This window comes from Centruroides sculpturatus, unplaced genomic scaffold, assembly GCF_000671375.1.
Source record: "Centruroides sculpturatus isolate CEXI.00-Female unplaced genomic scaffold, Cexi_2.0 scaffold585, whole genome shotgun sequence".
Lineage (NCBI taxonomy): Eukaryota > Metazoa > Arthropoda > Arachnida > Scorpiones > Buthidae > Centruroides > Centruroides sculpturatus.
In genome coordinates this window covers 1-21,979 of record NW_019384762.1, presented here as the reverse complement: position 1 = coordinate 21,979, position 21,979 = coordinate 1, and the positions used below count along the sequence as shown (strand labels likewise).

At 26.9% G+C, this 21,979-nt stretch overlaps 1 protein-coding gene across 2 annotated transcripts in view; it reads left to right on the top strand.

Annotated features, from left to right (window-relative positions):
• Nucleotides 1-21,147, top strand: part of LOC111628823 (protein alan shepard-like) — a 241,729-nt gene extending 220,582 nt beyond the window's left edge. For both annotated transcript variants that reach the window (XM_023372665.1, XM_023372664.1), the window contains 2 exons: nt 977-1,209; nt 21,000-21,147. In XM_023372665.1, the coding sequence (XP_023228433.1) occupies nt 977-1,209; nt 21,000-21,066 (300 nt within the window). In that variant the 3' untranslated portion in view covers nt 21,067-21,147. The remainder of the gene's footprint in view (nt 1-976; nt 1,210-20,999) is intronic.
• Nucleotides 21,148-21,979: the final 832 nt, after the last annotated feature.

The following is a 21,979-nucleotide window of genomic DNA, read 5'->3' as shown; positions in this document are numbered from 1 at the left end:
ATGGTAGTCATAATATACAATGTTTTAATTCAAATTATTTTATTACTTTCAATAAATTTTCTTAGTAGCATTTGTTTTTGTTCTAGTTTAGGCCATATGTATAATAGTGTTAGCAAGTAATTTAAAGATGCCTTTAAACTCTGCTTGCTGGTTTATACGAGAGTAAAGATCGGCATTCTAACCATATCAAAGCAAAAGTTAAATATTACAATTTAGTATATTTTTTATTTTTATTTATTTCAAAGACGTAACTGTTTTGCAGAATCGTACTTCTTAGTCGATAAAATTTTCTTTCTACCCGAAGTTTGGCGAAAAATTATTTACGTCAACTGTTCATTTGATGGTTAATTTTACTTTATTAATATGGCTATAGTAAATCAAAGTTTCTCTTTTAAAATAAATTTGATGTAATATATCTTGGTGTTTGGTTTTGCAAAAGTGATTAAATTGCCATGCAAGTTCTCCATTTTTTTTGTGGCTGTTAATTTGTTTAAAATTTAACTTTTGTGATTAGTGCATTTGAGATTTTAAAATGGAAAGACCATTACATGATAGTTAAGCAGAATGATATAAAATGCTCATACAATTATATAAACTGTATATTTTACTGTTATAGAAATAGTTGAGAACTAAGTAACTACGTGGTTTTTGCAAGGCCCCTTCAAGACTATTATGTTTTATTTTGCTGAATAAGAATTGTTAATTTTTTTCACATATAACTTGGCTTAGAATTTCAATAGGTACTGCTATTGCCATAGTAAAGTTCTAGCCATTGTGTGTTATCTGAATGTTAAATCTAAATAACAATGATATTTTATGATCATGTTGCTTTTTTAAAATTTGGGTATGAAAATGAAATGTAGGAATGTTTCAAGTAATGCTTTTTGCATAAATCATTATGCATGAAATTTAAAATATATTATTTTATTATTTAAAAAAATCAATGCCATCTCTAATGATATTTTTTCCTCTGCAGGCGTATTCATCGACGAGGGTTCCCGCTGCTTCGCCGCCAGTATTTGGCACTGGGACGCCTGTCTCCGGTTCCCATTCTGGTTCCGGGTCGGGGTCCGGCTCGGGATCGGGATCTGGATCAGGTGGCGGAAGCGGCAGTTCTTCCGGTGGAGAACAACTCAGCAAAACCAACTTATACATTAGAGGTTTAACACAGAACACCACTGACAAAGACCTGCTTACCCTCTGTGCTCCGTAAGTTATTTTAAAATACTTAATTTATGTGTAATTCCTATTGTCTAATAAATTAAATATAGAACATGTTTACAAAATATTTAATGAAATAATAATTAAAATGTAAAGAAATGTAAATATTTACAAAATTTGAGTTTGTAGCCAGTTTGAACTACAAACTCTAATTTCTGCACCAGTATGAGATTAACGAAGCGATGCCTCTTTAAAAAATAATTTCTATTTATTTATTGGCACATTTTTAAATCTTGTCATTATGACATAGAAACATGGTTGAAAGATAAGATTTATGCGACTGTGTTTTTTATTGAAAAAGATCACCGTCCTCACTCACCAAACAGTTAAAAAATCATCAAAATTTATAAATGTGGATTTGAGTAATCACATGAACCTTAAGAATGCAGACATTATAAAATATGCCAGACAATGAATATATTGTAAGTAACAATGTACTTAATTACACAAGTACTGGGTGTGATTTTAATAGACATTCATCTTTATATTTGTTATATTTATTAATAACTATTAATTTTAGAGGTTGTTAATAATTAGTTTTATCATATTTTGAATTTAACATGCTTCTTACTTTGAAATTTTCTATATTTGAACCTGACAACAGCTAATGACAAACACAGAATCTATGACCAGTGAAGAAAACAAAAAATTATCTTGACAAATGTTTTCTAACTCCTCCTTCAGTTTTCTTCAGGTGCTATAACAGTTACCAGATGGGAGCATAAAAGCTATTTTGAGAGAAACATAAATTTGAATTACAATTGTGGTTCAAATCCATATCATAGCACCTGAAGAAATCAGGAATTAGAAAATGTTTGTCTTGCGATAGTTTTTAGTTTTCTCCACATTGGTTTTTGGTTGTGTTCATCATTACATACTTCCCAGTGTGGTGTTGTAATTTACTGACAATAGCTAGTAATGCTGCTGAAGGCATTTATTAAAAATTGATGTTAAATTTTAAAATTTTGTATTTATTATTAATTTATTTAGTTAGGTATGTTTTATCATGGGTAAGATTTCTGATTGGTTTCTTCAAATATAGCAATAATAATAGATTATGTACAATTTTCTTCAGCTTTTATGTGCCACACAGTTTCTGTCAATTCCTTTTAGTTTGTAATTATTGTTACATTAGGAAATTTTAATTTCAGTAGTAGTATTTTTTTTTTTTAATCATTAGAATATAGTACTAAACTAGTGCTTATTTCTTTTTAAAATTTGGATAATGTTTGTGTTTATGAATAAAACCAAAAACTTTTGCAAAAAAAGTAATAAGAAAACTGCAAAATATAAATTCCAAGATGTTTTAAATGAATGACCGTTAAAAAGCTTATAAGAACAATGTATTTTGAAGTGAAATAAGTAATGAAAACAAAAAATTAATGCTAAATTGCATTATTTAATTTTACATTTGATATATTGAATTTGTAGAAGGATGTACTGTACACCACATTTAATGATGTTGATAAACAGAAATTGCTTTTTTGGATGAAAGATGAGCAGATATAAACATAACCTTCAAGATGTAAACTTGTATTTTTTTCTTTCAAACTTTCTTGTACATTACAAATGCTCTTACAAAAAGATTTTGCAATGCAAAAAACATTCCAAAGAAATAAAATACAGTAGAACCTCCATTATCCGGATTTTCGATTATCCGGATTGTTTAAAATAAACAAAAATTTTACGAATTTGCTGATTTGCACTTGGCGAATTATGACACTGTTTATGTACGTAATGCAATGCATAACTTTTTTGTTTCAACAACGTCTCACCCAGCACAGTGGTCGTAAACGCTTAAATATATTTTACGTAATAATGAAAATATAACTTGACGTACATACTTATAAATAATTTATATTCAAATTACATCATTTCTATGATCAAGGGCAGCGTAAGGCATGGACGACGTGGGCCACCGCCTATGCCTCGCGGTCCGAAGGGCCTCGCGCCTCGAAGGTTTATGCATTACTTAAAAGCCGTGAACGCAACGAAAAAATTTTACTCGTCATAAAACAATAAATAGTTTGTCAAATTTTTATTCATAAAAATGCTGTTTCAACTGCTTTTTATTTTATAAAATCCGTCTTCTTGCACTACCAGAGGGCCTTTTAAACAATAGGTAGTCTGTTAGCGTTGTTCAGTAGCAAGGACTTTAAACTAGTAGTATATAGTCCTTGGGTCAGTAGTAGTCCAAATGTAATACGAACGTTTGTTTCTTGAAAATTTGATCACGATTTAAATACACTATTTACTTTTAATATTACCGATATGTCATCGAAAAGAAAACGTGCTGTATTATCATTAAAAGACAAATTAAAGTATTTGTATCGATTATCCGGATTTTTCCTTATCCGGACTACCTTCATCCCCAATTAGTCCGGATAATCGAGGTTCTACTGTATATATTTATTAGTGCTGGATAAAACCAGATACTCTCAAACTGGTTTAAATTATGTAGAATTAACATTTTATCATATTCTACTAATCTGTACTTCTATATAAAGAGACAATGTACTTTTCGTTGTTCCAACTAACACTACTGAACCAATTGTTACCAAATTTTAACTGTAGCATCTTTATGATCCCTGGAATATTTACCACTAATCAAAACTGCATATTTTTCTTATAAAAGTTTCATAAAAAATGTATTAAAAATTATAGGGGAATCTCATGGTCGGCAGGATGCCACACATGCACTCTTACCGCTCGCAGCCACTCATGCTTTTGTACCACTAGAGTGTAGTTTGAGAATCACCCGGTAGGTGGCAAAGACCCACTTTTTGCTCTTCCACAAGAGAGTTGGCGAGTTCAGGCTCACGTACTCTCTTTCACTATTCTCTTTGATATTTTTATTGGTAAAATCATATCTCAAGTGAATATTTTTGAGATTGATTGATACATAATGCTGAGACTGCGAGAGCACAAATAAGAAGAAAAAGTTCTAGAGCTATAAGTGTTCATAATCATAGACAACATGAATCTACACCAGAGCAGTCTCAAATATTATAATATAATATAATAGAATGAAATAATAGTATATATATAGTAAATATATTGTCCTTACTTAAATAGGTATCAGTCAATAAAGATGAGCATTTGAGAAGTTGTAGTAACATAAAATTCCAACAATTCAACAATTATATTTTTCATAAACTGTGGAATTTGTGAATGATTATAAAAGTTATGGATTTTGTGCCATCTTATTCTACTACATTGTAGCTACATTTTATCACTTGGATGCATGAAAATTACTTGTGGTGTAAAGTGAAAAGTTTCTCTAACAATGCCAGATTTCATTCAAAAAATAATGTATTTGAAATTACAAAGGACATAGCAATGAAACTATTACAACTAATTCAATGTAGGTTTGATCAGAATTAAAATTTGCTATTTACAATTTTCAAAGAGTGCTTGACACTAACTAATAGAAAGGATTATGCAAGAAATTGATGTTTGATTGAGAAAATGAGTGTTTTGCATAGTTTCTGAATCTTATCTTTCCGGTTATGGTTATTATCACTTCTGTTTGTCGAGGAATATTTTGAAAGTAACTTTGAAGATATTCAAAAAAATTTGTGTTTTACAATTGGATATTTTCTAGTTAAAACTGATTTATCAGTGAAACAAAAGAGCAATAATAAATACATCTTTAATTTCATATTTTATTGAAAATTAAAACTTTACTCCGTAGATTACACCGATGACCCGACATTTCCGGCAAAGTCGTCGTCACTGTCACGGAACGTCTGTCCCCCCTCTCTAGTCGAGCATTTCGAAAAGAACTATTATGCATTGTAATGTTTTGAGATAAAGAAGCATAACCTATTTCTTTGCATGTCAGAAACACATACATTTGAAAATTATGATATTTATTATTTGAACGGTTGCATTTCCTATAGATAATGATTGTGGTTCTATTTACAGTTAATGAATTATGTGACGAATAACGTGTGATTGACCTACTTATATTTTGTAAATTAAATTTTTAAAGATGTATAATTAAAAACTTATTAGTAATTTTTGTAAACAATTCTGTAATGAACACAAGTGTTGCAGATTAAATGACCAATGTTCGTTTTTAAAGGTTTTCTTATCATACTTGAAATATTTTAATGAGAGATTATGTATCGGTAACAATGTGGCTTATTTCCTATTTACTTATTTATATACTGAATCATTAAATTTAATTAGAAATAATAAAATATTTCCCCTTTTTTTAANCAAATATTATAATATAATATAATAGAATGAAATAATAGTATATATATAGTAAATATAATAGTATGAAATAATCTAATAATTTTAATGTTTGTACTTATTTTTTGCCCAAGAAATGCTGGGCTTACCTGCTAATTATGAATAAAGTACTACAGTAAATTTTAGTTAGGAATTACAAATGTGTTGTGTGTTCTTCCTATCAAAATTGATGCTGGTAAACTCTGGAGTTAAGTATGTAACAAAGAGCATTTGAAAACTATTATTTGAAAATTAATTCACACTAGTTCTCATGTACTTGCAAGTTTGCAACTGACTGATAGCTTCACAGTTCATAGAATTTGACTTTAGTAGGAAATGTCAAAAAATAAAAGATACTTGCCTCCTAATATGCAAGTATCTAAAGATAGAGCCGTTAATTAGACTAATTTTACATTTGGAAAAGAAGCAACTTTGTTTCAAAAAAAAAATAAGTCAAAATGAACAAATTAGTTATTATTCTATCATTAATGCTTATGGCAGGCAAAGTAGAGCAAACTGCCACTGAAAAACCAATAATTATAAAATTCTACCACCAAACCAAAGGACATGTCTACATGATGTATAAAATATTAGCCAAGTATATAGTGAGCATAGAACAAATTGTTCGGTCTTAACCACCCTTTTTTTAATTTTTTTTATTTATTACAATATGGTTAATGTCCTTGATGTTGCTTCTTGTGTACATATACAGTATAATATGTGTAGAGCACAATCCAAGGATTGACTGATTGGTGGAAAACATAAAACATTTTTGAAAGATATTATAGATCAGTTATGCATGCCTGCATAGAAGTTCAAAGTACTATTTCAAAAATAATTGGAAATCATTTTACTTATATATAGTATATAGGAAATAGTTCTTTGTCAGCAAATAATACAAGTAGTTACAGTAGCTGGGGACTGGCCAGCTCATGATGTTTTTGAGCATATTTCTGTAATTGCACTTTTCCCAGCAGTTGAATTGGAGACAATGCAAAACTTGACAGAGGTACCATATTTGCTCAAAGCAATTTTTAATTATTTAACCATAATAAATTTAAATAATTTATTATGGTTACAACAGGACTTTTACAAGGAACAAAAGAAATTTTAGACATTTACTATGTTTGCATCATTTTTATTATCTAATTCTATCAAATTTAATTTTTTTTAAATTTCTTTATAGAGGATATTGTTTAACTTTACCTAAAAGTTCCAGTGTTTGATTTTTATTCATAGTTGGCATTAGTTTGTCTCCTTACTATTGTCTGGATAAATGTAATATATTTTTTTTTATCTGACATTATCCTTTCTTTTTTACCTGCAAGTTAAAATATATTTAACACAAAGTATTTACGACTGCATCACTTTACATTTGATTACAAGAATTATTTTTCTGGGCAGATAAAATTATTTGGGCATATTTCTGTATGTCAAAAATTATGAGTACATTTTGATTGTTTTTCAGTAAACTTAAATTTTTCTGGTCGTTATTAAGCAGATTTGTAATAACTTCAATAGTGTGATGATCATCTTTGTTTTAATTACTTATTATAATTCTAACTGAATAATATTTTTAAGTGTTTCCCTCTGGAAGTTAATGTGTTAAGTATGAATTTATCAGTTTTGTATTTAATTGCTTTTTTTTTTTTTTTTTTTTTTTTTTAAAAAAAAAAAANACGTTGGTAAATTAAACCTCCATAACTTTTATTATGTTATGTAATGTTTTTGTTTAGTCAAATTATTCTGTTTTTAATTTTACATTACTAATAATAATGTTTATTTTGTTTCAAATTTACATACACACATACTGGTACATTAGCACAATTTATAAAAGAATGGAAATTTTTTATTACATTTTAAGTCATTAACAAAATTAATCTAGCTTTTTTATACTTAACAATAGAAAAATCAGTTTGATTCGAAAGCAGTTTTATTTTCGTATTTTTAAAATCAAACATTTTAAATTATTCTGTTGGATTAAGTAACGGAGAATTAAAGTATGCGTAATAAATTGTCGTTATCTTTGACTGTGTCTACAAAGGTTAGATTTAGAGATTTGGGTGTTAAGGAATGCAGTGTGTATGTTACCCATATATTATTTTAGCATTTAATTCGAAATTAATTTCTTACTTGTACTTTTTTAAAGTAAAAGTACAAAACTGTAATTTAGGTCAAATTATTTATTATTCTCAAAAGGAGTTTTTCTATTAAAATGTATGTAGTAATTAAAATAAAAGTGTGTTTTTTTTAGCATTCCTAAATGTTTGTTTATTCTGTTGCCCTTATCTTCACAGTAAGGTTTGAAGAGCATAAATATTGTCAAATTAAAGCAAAATTATGGCATCAAACAAAAATATAAGTATTTCTTAACTATGAATATATTTTACCTTTACAATTCATCCATTTTACATCAAAGGAAAATAGTCACAAGGGAGTCAATCTTCCTTTTAAGGCTTTAACTGACACTAGAGTGACTTTTTGTCAAATTTACTTATTTGGGTGGTGAATAGCCTTAAAAGGAAGGTTGACTATGTTGTGGGATTTTGTTCTTTTGACATGACGAGAATGTGAACTTCAGATTTTTTTTTGTCTGTCTTAACTTTGAATAGTTTAGTAATTTTTTTTTTTACCTTGTTTATTGACATCAGTATAAAATAAATTAATTAAAAATTAAATAAATAAAGTTGTAATGAATTTTGTACTAAGAAAGCATTGAAACTGTTACACTTTAATCACATTGATATATTTTCATGATTATTGCCATTTTTTGATTGACATTTTGGAATTTTTACATATATATATAGTTCTTAGAAAAATATTTCTCTGCTTCAAATTTAAGAGAAAAATGCAAAGATATTTTAATAGGTGACTTTTAAAAAGTTGATAATTGATGGATATATTTAATTTCTAATATAATGTTTAGTTGGTGTTATCAAAATAAACTGTAATCTATATTACTACTGTGTAGATTTTCTGTCATAATAAAATTGAGAAAGAATAACTTTAAATGGAAATAAAAATTATGGAATTGTGATAATGTATGATGTCTAGAGACTTCAGCTATTCTTATTGCCAGAAAGAAAATTGATATAAACAATAGATCAATCTATAAGCTAAAATTATATATTCTGTTAGATTATGAAAAGAGAGATTCTGAAGTAATATAAAAATTTCTAGATTGATTGTGGAACATGCCTCCCATATCTTATGCAAGATATGGGAGATATGTCGAGGCACTGCATCTTAGACTGGGTGAGAGCTCATAAAAGAGGTATAGTTAAGGAACAACAAGAAATTTTCATGTGGACTATTCAAATTTGCACATTTTTCATGAGATTTATAAAGAATTATGTATACCATTTTGCTTTTGTATCTAATATAGTTGAAAGATTTTATGTAACTAACCATTAACATGTTTATATTACTAGTTTTAATGTTAAATTAGTTTAAACTTCAGTAATTTGGATAAGTTTTCATTTTTGTTTCTCACTAGCAACAATACATAGATGGGAATAAAATACTTAATAGGCAAGATATGCTGTTTGTCAAAAAAAATTATTTTATATATGTAGAAAAGGATACTGTGTTAGGCATACTTTGTAATTTTAACTTTCTTTACTAGTCATACTTTAACAATTTTAAAATATCTCTCATTTGTTCGCTCTCAAAGATTATTATGCATCTTAAAAGTCTTGTTGTTTTATCTAAAGTTACATTTAATAGTTTGCAGATAATTTTATCATTAAGTTTTAATACATAGGCAATTACAAATAATGTTGATCTTTATCCATGTTTGATTTTATTGTTGGATTTTGTGAAAGTGAATATAAGGATAAAATGTTTTTAAATGAAATAATGAAGGTCACTTTATAAAGTAAAAGTGAAAACTCTTAAATTGGGAGTGATATTTGGTGGTGAAACATGTTTACAAAATTTGGTCCAATCAATAATTAGTTCTCAAGAATGTTTTTCATAATTTTTAATTTAGTTAATGTGGTTTAAAATGTCCCATGCTTAATGCTTTTATTTATATAATGAACTAATTTGAAATGCCTTGGTTTGGTATTTATGTGGATAATTAAATTTTTTTATTTTTATTTTTTTTTTATTTAAACAAAGGAATTGTTAAAAGTTAGGTTTTAAATACACCAGAAAGCTAGCTAATGAATATTTTTCCTTTCTTTTCCTGATGAATGTAGGTCAGACTCTGAATACACGATAAGGAATATACATGAGAAAGTTATATTAAGCCACACAATTACATTTTAATTTTCTTTTGGAAGAGATTACTAGAAAAATTTTATTCAGAGAGATGCTGATTTTGTAAAATGTAATTTTTAACAAAGAATTAAAATGTTGGCCCTTACAATGTAAAAAAGCAGTTTTTCTTGGTGAAATCTTTTTATTTTCTTTAAATACGAGAGTATAAATAATATAAACTAATCAAATCACATATTGTAATAATAGAAATTAAACTGAACGAACAACTTTGGGAAAAATTGAGTGCGTCAGTTAAAGTGTGAAACTTTTATGAAGGAATGTAACATTCTTTTCACTAATTTCCTGTTTGGATTTTGTTTGAAGGAAGTCACGTTACTTATAACTGACTTTGCTACAAATTGAAATCTGAAAGATGACTGTGAAACCTGTTCAGTGAGTCTGTTGTTATGGAGATTATTAGCTAGTGCTTCTTTATAAGTAATTCCTTTTTTATAAATTTAAAAATAATGCTGAGTTTTGTTTTTGTCTTTGTCATGTTTATTTTTAACTTGTGTTAGATAATTTTATCAGAAATTCTAAAATTATTTTTATTAGAAATTTCAATAGAAGGCTGTTATTAAAATTATTTTATGACAGATTTCTAAATTATTTCTTTAACTCCATACTTTAGAATTAAGGTAATAAAATTCATAGTTTTTTGTTTCACTGATTATTTATCGTTTCTGATGAGCATAAGTTGGTGATTGCCTATATCATAAATTTCTGTGCTGATCTGTTTATGTTGAGGTCTTACAGATATTTAAGATCCTTCCCATAACTTCCTTTACTTTGTCTGTATTAACAAATTCTTATACATTAATAATGCATTATATTAAGCTGTAGTTTTTACCAATAATAAATTTTTATTCTTTGATGCACAAGAGAATGAATGAATTCATTCTAAAATCCAAAATCAAAGCTGAAACTGGTAACTTATAAAATCAAAATGTAGAGAAGTGTGAATGGTTTTGATTTTACAAATGAACCCCTATGACATTAAGGCAAAAGTGTGTTACATAACTAACTGTTAAAGCTACTAATATGAATATGTTAATGTTAAATTACATTTAAGAAGCCTTCCAGCTGAGTATTAATTAACTTCTACAATAACATCTTATCTCACTGAGAATTATTTATTAACTAACATTTTCAACCTGTTCTACAGGTCATCTTCAGGTTTTTAAAAATCATGGAACATTTGATAACTATTTTTTGTATAGAAAAGTTAAGAACACATTTAAAATACAAAATTCTTTGGAATATTGAGCTATTTGAATCCAAAAAAATAAAATAGATAAAAAGAAAAATTACATTCACAATATCAGTTTTTGATTGTATGGACATCTATTCTTTAATAAGTTCTTTTGACCATACATTTTCAGACTGTGGATAATACTGTGTGATCCTTATAGTTTTATACATCTGCCCAAAAGTTTACTTCTATAAATTTCAACTTTTTCCAAATTCATTGCTATTTTTAGTGAGTGTACCAGTTTTATAATGCTAGCTTCCTCCCATTCTACCACTAATCCTTTGCTTTGTGCCATTCTAGACAAAGCTGTACAATACTGCCCATTCTCTTTAAGATATTTATTAAGTTTTGTTTGTAACCCCTATGTATTCTTTCTCCCAACCCATTTGTTCATTTTTATACGGGAACCACACGTGATTCTTTTGTATATTCCTTCTTGGTCAAATGGGTTTGGAGATTGTTAAATATTCCAATGACAAAAGACAAATTCTGCCTCAATGAATGAAAGGGATATCTTTAATCTTATTAAATTGTAGGAGTAACTCTTGCATCTTTTGACAAATATTACTCTTTCCTAGATAAAATGTCAGCACAGATCTCTCATAGCATATATATAACAATATGAAAAAGGGGATAGACTCCATGCTAAATTATGGAAATAATTCCAAATTGAAGCTATGTAGTTTCACCGATTGCACAAGACTCAATTTATTTCCAATTTTGTGTTGTAGCAACAATTATAAAATTCCATTGCACTGATTAGCAGTGAATTGATTTGTTTGATTGCCTGAATCACACGAAGAAAATTTTTGATTTTCCATATCACTGTTACAACAGATATTGTTTTGATTTGCTTCCATTTTTTTTAAATTTTTTTGGGTGACAGTGTCTCATGATATAATTAACTCCAAGTGTTGCTACCTGATAAAAATATTCTATTAAGATCAGTCAATCAAAAATCATTATTTCTTACTACAGTCCATAAGCAGAATAATCTTTTATTTTCATATTAATACAGTAAAACCTCTAAATTTTGAATTATAAGGAACAAAAAAAATGGATAGTTTGGTTTATGGAGAGTTCTTCATATGGAGGTGTGTGTGTGTATATGTATATATATATATATATATGTATGTAATTCTGCAATATATTTAAGCCAAGAATATTTATTTGAATCATTATTAGAATGACATGTGATGCTGTAATAATAATTTAAATAAATGTCACTAACTTAGACATCACTAAACTACCTCACTGTCTACACTTGAATGTATTCAAAAGTCCAATTTAGCCTAATATAATGAATTATCTGTAGGAAAATATCTACAGGAAAATTTAGGTGATTTGTGAATAGATCTTTATTAATGTAAAAGATTTCATTAGTTTTGAAAGTGAAATTCAAGTTGGTTGCCATGAATGAAGAATTCTCTAAATACAAATATGAATTATGAGAAAATCACTATTCTCCAATGAAAACTAAAGAATAAAACAGTAAACTTTAGTTACTATAACTTTTCTTCCTGCTACGACATAAAAAAACCACTAACATTTCCACCAGGTGCAGAACATAATTTTAAGCTGCTCAATGCTTAAAATTTAGCAGAAAAGCTGTTAAATCTGGCTTTAAAGCCAGATTTAACAGCTTTTCTGCTAAATTTGCAACTGTGATGTCATTGGCTTGCTTTTTATCTAGCCACATTAAACTCACTTAACTGGCTAACGTGTCAAAAGAATTTGCAGAATTTAATAGATTGACAAGAACTTGCTGAGAGTGACTTTAGAAGTAGAAAAATATCTTATATAAAAGTTCATCAGACTGACAATCTAGTTCCACTTGAGAAGGAATCCGAGAAAGAGAAGATTCCAGATTAGAAGTTTTACTATATATTCATGCAAATACATAAACATTTTAAATTAAAAATTTTAGTATAATAATTTTAAATTCACGTGAACAAAGCATAAATTAATTAAACAAAAAGAACAGCAGAAATACAATACATAAGTATTATTTGTTACATGTAACATATTAACTATATGAATTTTTTGTCAAATATAAATAGTGTTTATATTTTAGTGGCAGAGCCAGAAAAATGTCACAGGAGGGCATCTTAATTAATGTAAATTATTATTTAAACTGAGTCTGAATGCATAAATTAAGAGTCCAGATAACTGTTTAATAACTGATGATCTCTGGAGTTTTTACAATTACATTTTGAGATATATCATAAAAGAATATTTTAAATGCATCGTTTGAAGCCGAACATATCTGTTTAGATGCGGACGACATCTACGAGGTTTGAAAAAACATCAGCAGCAGCCAAATGACACGTTTTTACTTAAGTAGCAAATGGCAATTTGTGTCATTTAATTAGCCAAAACATAACCCAATAATAAATCCAGTTTATTTGACTAGAAACAACTTAGTTTAATGTGGTTATTAAATGGTTACATTAGTTAGTTATAAAAATTTAATTGTCGTCTGCAATAAAATACTTTATTTTTTGAAATTGAGAGATTATAAATGTAACTTCATAAAAATCTTCGAGTTTTGTTCCAGGAATTTCCAGGTTGGAAATCCTAATGAAGTCAAATGAACTATTTAGTTAAATCTTTTTGAACCTTCCCACTGGTGTAGAAGTTGCATTTTATTATAGCATTTATATTAGAAATATGATAAATTCACTAGCTTAAAGTTATCAGATATTAATTTTGAATTTTAATATTTGATACTAAGTTGTTTTGTATTACTAAAATTATATCCAATGTAGCATTTTTTAATCATCATAAATTTATAGCTGACACTAGCTTGGACTATCTTATTTGAATAAGAGTTTGACAGTAATTTTATCATTTGATAGGATAATTATTTAAATTAGCAATTGTGTTTAAGTATTGCAGATTTTTTTTCATTATACTAATGAAAAAATATTCATATTTGAACCTATTGTCAAATTTAAAATGTCAAAAGACTTTTATAAGTAAAAAAGAAAAAACGAAAAGGTAGATGCATTAAATAATTCTAGCCAGCTGGTTACAATTGCTAGCAATATAAAATTAAACAAAAGTTTGCAATGTAGACCAGCTGTCTGAAGCTGCTGCTCTAATTAGCGTTTTATTGTATTTTTCAAATAAACTTCTAAAGTTTAATATTTTGCATTAACATTTTTGTCTTGTATTTGGTAAGTGTAAAAAGATCACTTTTTGTATTTCTTAAAGGTTTTTTAAGATGTTATCTAAAGTACGATTGAGTATTTTATAAATTTAATATTAAAAAAAAGCAATTTATTATTACTACCTACAGATTAAAATGTAAAATGTCATTGCTTGATTAGTTTAAGCACTGCTACACCGTCTTATATCTAATACTAAAAAAAATTGTTATGGTATTTTTTCAGTTTAAATTTCAAAGCTTTTCATTTGACTAGCCTAATATAAACAGTATTATTAATGCAAGAAAAGAAATAACTCGTTGCCAGTTTCCAAACGTGCTTGTATTATACACATTTTCTAGGCAAGAAATTGGTCAGTTTCAAAAACAATAAATTCCCACTGTTGTTATCTAATTGGTTTGTGGAAAACTCATTGAGTGGTCTTAAATCAGACTTTTTTAAATCATGTAGTTTGTGTCATAAATCGAAATTTTGTTCCCAGAAATGCTTTTTGAACTGTGTAATACTGCAAAAAGATGGCTGACAAAGAAAAATAACATTTAAATAAAGCATTTAGATAATTTATGGAGTGAAGACTACATACCAAAAATAAACCTTCATGTTAATAATTCCAAACATGCTAATGGAAATAAAATTCAACAAAAAGTTACACAGAAAATTGCCAAATTTTTCAAGCTCATTTTCAGAGACATTCACTATAAGAACATTGCTATTGCAGGGAATCAATTGAAATAGAAAAACATTTCTACGGTTTAGTGTTCTTGTGACTTTTATGAAGATCCGATTACCATAAACAAAAGTAAATGCAAGATGGAAATGACTGACTTAAGCCATCATCATGGCAAAACACAGAGAAGAATAATTACACATTTTAATGGAATTCAAGAAGTAACTTTTTTTTTTTCCATCTATAACTTTATAAATGGAAATTTATAAACAATAAAATTCTTAATATTAAATAGGTATATCAAAGAATTCCATGAAATAATTTCTGAAGAAAGTATTTTGTGAATAATTTTATTGTTTTTTTTTTTTTTAGAAGACTTAATTTAAAAAAGAGGAAAAGGAGAATGTACTAAACACACAGCTCTTCATTTGATGGAATGAAAACTAAAATTTATTCAGTAGCTTTCTAAATACATTCAATTAGTATAGATGGTTATCATCCTCAATAAGCATTTTATTGGCATATACAAAAATCAATAGTATTAAGTTTTGTATGAAGTTTTGGATGTTATTTATAGTAAAGCAAATTGAATAAATCATTTAAGAGATGCAATTAATTGAAGTTGTCATTATATTAAACTAAAAGGAAAACAGAGAAGCAATTTGAAAAACTGGCATTAAAATTGATTCAGTCAAATGCAAAGAACAGTTAAAGACACAATTATATAGCCAGAAAAATTATTTCATCACTTTATCCTTGCTAAAACATATAAACAACATGGCTCCTTAATATTAGTGAAACATACCATAAATAAATATATACATTCATTTATTTTGAACTTGTTTAAGGAGAAGAAAATATTTAAAATTGTCATTTTTCTGAATTTTATTGACTGAGAAATTAAATATTGACTGGAATAAAAATACTACACTTTCAAGAATGACTTTATCTTACTTTTTAATTTTGTGTGATAAAATTTAATGAATAAATTAGCTTTAAAAGATAAAACTTAATCTAAAAATTCGTCTGATATTCTCAATTTGAATTAAGTAGTACAGTAGAGTCCCGCTAGTCCGAACACTGCTAATCTGAACATGTTTCAGTCAGTCGAGAGGAAATTTTTTAGCTCGCAAAATATAAGTTTTTTGTATTTTCCAGTTGAATTTAAATGGTATTAATAATACAAAACGATTTAGAATTCCACAACAAAAAAATTGTATATTATTGTAGTACTGTATTAATACTGTGTAAAATTAATAAATCAGTGTTTGGCATGGCCTATTAAAACAGCAGATTACACTGTACTTACACACAAAAACAGAAACAAAAGTCATTGATGGTGTTGGATCTATATAAATTGGACCTGTTTTACTGCTTGCTTCTGCATTATTTTAATTATTTGGCTATTCCAAACAGGGCTTGGTCCCAATTAGTTCGGACTAGCGGGACTCTACTGTAGTTAAATTTGTTACTTTTTGTTTTGTGTTAGTCGAATGAATTTATTGATTTATTCCCATGTTGTGAAATTGTATGGAACCACGTAAGTTTTGAAAATATAATAAAGATTGTTTTCTTATAAAAGTTGTTATAACAACAATTACAGTAAATACTCATAAGCTTTTTTGTTTTTCTAATATTTTATTCAGTTCTGGACAAATTTCCTGATGACATTTCTATTATTCTGAAGCATTGTCCATGGAAAAATAAATTCAATTTTTAATCCTTAAGATGGAAATTGTTTTGTTACCATAAAATTAATTTGGATTTTAACAGCATGATATGATTATCATTATTATTAAATAATATAAAACAATTTTATTTATTTTATGCTAATTTTGATATCACCCAACATTTTCTTATTGCTAGATTTTGACATTATACATTTTTAAAAAATTTGAACTAGGTAATGTGTGTAAATTCTTGCTGTATGACACAGTTTACAACAGAATATTATACGTTAATTATATGTTAAAATATTCTAAAAATTGTATCTATATTGGAAGCAAGAGAAACTTTTCTGTATATTTAAGATTTGACAGAATTCTAAATTAAATCTAAATATTTGAAGGTATTTTAGTGGAAAATTGAATTTAATACCTATATAGAAATACTTTCGTATTGGAAGCTATCTCTCTAATCCAATCATTATAATAATAGTCACTCATGTTTCAGTCCACATGTTTTTGTATAAAGATTTGAATTAAATTTATAAAATTTTTTCCCATAATCTAATAGGACAGTACAGATTGTGATGTCATTCCTGTTCCTACTACTACTACTACTACTAATTGCTAGTTAAAACACTCTGCATGTTGGTCTTTCCTTAACCCAACTGCATAGTCTGGTAATGTGCCGATACTTTGTGTCAATCAATAAATCTGTCAGTTAAATTTACTGAATTTTAATTTATGTAATAACATTTAAATGAAAATAGTTTAGTAAAAGGAAAAATATTTGTGAAATTTTCATTTTAAATATGTATTGCAATTTTTATTTCAGTTTTTTTTAATAGACTGCCAACCCACAAATTTCATTCAATTATTCTTAAGAATATAATTAAAATTCTTAAATTTAATTGACCTTACAGTTAGCAATATGGAAATTAATAATTACAAAAATTAATTTCAGAGAATGCAATTACCTTTTTTAACAATCAATGTAGATGGTGTTTGTTTGTTTGTTTGTCAAATATTGGATATAACTCTGCATTGTTGTTTGATACATTTTGTGGATAAAATTTCGTTAAAATTATTTAAATTTAAAATATAATTACTAGTTGCCTAGTTCAATATTTTATCATCATCAGTCATTTTTAAGAAATCTGTCTAGAAACATTGAAAATTAAAGTCTATTTGTATTGGATTGAGTACTGTACTTACACTATTTTTACACTATTTTTAATCTATATTGAAAACTGTTTGTCACGATCTCAATATAAAATATTTAATTTGGTAATTGTTATACACATGTAACAGCTCACTTTTTATACCCAGTATACTCCACATACAAGATACTCATATAATAAACAACTGCAAATGTGTTAATCTTTTTGTTGCGGGGAAAGAATTTAAAATGTTTAGCGAGTACAAATTTTTTAATAGTTCAGAAATATTCTACGTACAAATTAATTCTTTCTTTACCTTCAAAGTTTTCATACAAGCTGAAAAATAAATTTTACTAATTATGGATCAGGTTATAGTATTGATTGATCCAGAAATACTTCATAACTAAATAACGTGTTTTTCAATTTCTGATGTAAATAGCAACATTTCTTCTGAATGACAGAATGAGCAGGTGAGAATATCATCCAATATATATATATTATTACCATTCTTAACATGCATGCATTTTGGCTTTAGCTCCTCTTCATTACATGCTATAGTGATGTTTATTATTAGTTAGTTTTCTAAATTTATAAAATATTTCTCAATCAATCACTAAAAAAATAAAACTTTTCAAATGCAATAGAATTTGAAAACTTCCTAAATTCAACAGTTTGTATTTAGTATTTTATTGTATCAGTTTCTAAATCATTTTTAAAATCATTCTTAGTAAGTTACAATGATTATAGTAGTACATGAAAAAACATAAAAGCTGTTTTGTTATTTATTAACTTCACTCGCCCAGATTGATCAGATTTATGACTTGAATTATAAGCCTTCTTAATTTTATTTCCTTTAAATTTACTTTCTTGAATTGAATCACTGCTTACTGCCATTTAGCCGACATCTTATTTAACTTACGTAGGAACACTATTTTGTAGATTGAGAGTAAGGAAAGCATTTCAGTTTTATTTTAAGTAGTATAGATAATTCTTGTTTAACTGGATAGATACAGTATTTTTTATAATGTCTTAAATATCTTTGACATTTACAATGATCTAATATGACAATTCTATTGATTAAATGCAAATAAGTCTGGTTTCCAAAGCCAGGCAGCTTTGACAAATTAAGCATTATCAATCCCTTCATTAAACATCAAGAAGAATGCTTATCTGCATAAAAATATTGTTACTATTCATTTTAATACAGAACCAAGCCTACGAAACTCTATAAATGATTTAAATTCAAGTATTGTTTATAAATAACAATATTATTTTAAATTTGTATGCAGGATCTTATAAATATATAATTCTTCATGGTTCTCTACATTTAATATTTATTTTAAAAAATAAATATTAAAAAAAAAGTTGTTTATTCTGTTTCTTTGAAATTACTGAAAATGTCATCAAAAATTTTATTTTGTTTTAAAATTTGCTTGTTTTGCTTCATATCTTGTTGAATTAAAATGATATATAGATGTTAAATAATAAAACAAAATCCAAGCAAGCAAAGTTTAGATAATTTTAAATATCATTGTCTTCAACAGATGGACTTCAGCATTTTCTTTGTGGTTTAAAAGGCCGAGTTATATAGAAATGTTTTATCTTGAGTCCACTATGGGCTTTGGATCCAATTAAGGTGTTAACGGACTGAGAGCATACGCTTTCCTGCGACTGTCTCGTTAACTTCATTTGCTCTATATTCTTTGTTTAGATCATATCTTTCTTCTAAATTGTTCTCTTGTCGATCAGATAGTATCATTTGGTAAGTATCTCCTTCAAAAACGCAGTTTTTATCTATGTAAATGAAAGTTTTTTTAAAAGATAATCTCTGTATTCATGGTAATTTCTTAATAAAATATTTTTCTCCTTATTTGTTACACTTCTATATATTCATAAGTTAAATGCAGTTTGTTGAAAAATTATTGATTTAATTTCCAAAATTAAATCATTAAGTTCATTATGCATGCTAACATTTAAGTTTTCCAATTATTTTATTAGCTGATGTAAAGTCTTTTCTGTTGTCATAATCCTGAATTGTTTCAAAAACTCTTCAATAGATACTCATAGTTAGATTGAATTTGATTTATATATTTTTTTTAAGTGGAATTTATATCATCAAAGCAAGTAGTTAAAGAAAATTAACTCTGAATGTTCTTTCTAAGGAGCATTACCATTATATGTTTTTGTCTAATAAAGACATTTCGGGCATATGATAAATGAATGAAGCCTAGTTGATTCAGAATAATGTGGCTAAATGTGTACTATGTTTCCTCAATTCTAAGATGACAAGTAAAAATGGATTAAACAGAAATGCATCTTAGTGCGCAGCATCTTATATCCACTATTCAATTGGAAGTCGTCGTGGATGGATCGAATATGCATTATGCACTAATAATAGGCATTTTTTTGCCATAATGCTCAATGGGCAGATCAGCTTAAATAAGCTTTAAAATGTCTTTTAAGGTGTGGTATTAAATTATTTATACACAGTGTTGAAATAGAGCCATAAAACATTATATATTTTGTGACATTTTTATAGTTTTTCTATCTTGTTATTATTTAACAAAACTTAAAATGAATTGAATTGGAAACCTATTTTTATAAAAGAAAATCTTAAAATTAATTTTAAACTGTGGTGCACATTAGAGCCAAGTTACTGCTGTATTCACATAGAAGTAAATGCTTGGAGCTTGTTACAAAAGGTTTGGTTTAAGATATAAGTACTTTATATATTTAAGTGATAGTAGCTTCAGCTTTTAAAGCTAGAGAATAAATAAATGCAGTTTTAAATCAACGATCATGTTTGATATATATCTAGAAAAGTACTGACTGATAACACGAAATAAAGGTGGGTTAACTAATAGTCAAACATATTTAAGTCATTAATTTTGTACTAGAATTATGCTGAAAATTAATTTAAATTATGGAGTTTATCCCAGTGTATATAATGTATGTACTCAACTGAACTAAAAAATTTGTGTGATGAGATAAGTAATAAAAAGTCACAATTTTTCATACAATAAATAGAAAAGTATAACAAAATGAAACTAATCCCACAAAATTTCCATAATTGTGTTTTATTAATTAATTTTGGTTTTAAGTCAAACTTATAATTTTGAAAATTAAATTTATAAATTTTATCAGCAAACTGTATCTGATGATAATTTTGTGATGCTTAGCGAGAATTGCATTGAGTGTTGTGAATTGCATAAATTTAATACTTTATCCTTTAATACTCTAATGTAATTTATGCGATATTTTTAATTCATAGTTGCCTAGTTGTAACCATTTCAGATTGTAAATTTTAAATAATTTTTATAAAATTGCAGTTATTAATTTATATTAAATTTTTTTCTTTTTCAGATATGGAAATATAATATCAACTAAAGCAATACTGGATAAAAATACCAATAAATGTAAAGGTAAGTAATTAATTTTTTTCAGGTATTAAGATAATGAAATGTTTTTTATTTGACCTTACATTAAATCCACTTTTTAAATATATTGTTGGAAATAGTGAAATTTTCCTATAATTAATATTTGAATGCATCGGAATGTTATAAAACAATGGCAATAATTAACCAAGGGTAGTTAATGGTGAGATTCAAATCTTTCCTTTAATTTGAGAAAAGTAATTGATTTTTTTTAATGTGGTGGAGATGAAATAATCTCTTGAGTAATAAAATCACTTACAGTATTTTTTTTGTGTACACAAACATTAAGATTAACTGATGTCACTTCTAGTACAATAAATGTGAACGTGCAATATTCTCCAGCAAAAATCTTTAACATTTTAGTCATTATTTTTGAATTATTGTTATAATTAAATTATTTAGAAACTGTTGAAAAGACACCCAGATGGCCGAATTATCTAGAAATATTAGTGAGTAATAAAAATTAATGTGTTTCTTGACTATTGAGACTCTCTTCTACATAATTTTACTTGTCCAAACTGGAGGCAGGTCTTAAAATCTACAGTGTCTTACATTTGCAGTCAGAAACAGCAATTGTCAGTCATCATGAATAGCATGCATTGTGCATTATTCATTGGATTTTCTGCTATATTTTGATGGCTGTGTCAACATTTCAAATGCCTTTGAGACAGTGTTACGATTCGGCTAAAAATTGAAAAAGTTATTGTATACACAGAAGAACATGGAATTGGTAGTAACTTTATGACATTTATGTTGTTTTTCTAGCCTGTTTTTACATAACAAAACGTTATAAAATTATATGTTTTAAAATTTTCTCCCCATAAGAAAATCTTAAAAATTAATTTTAAAACTATGATGCATCTTCAAATCAGTGATATTCAGTTGTAACTTACTTAAAACTGTTTTTTT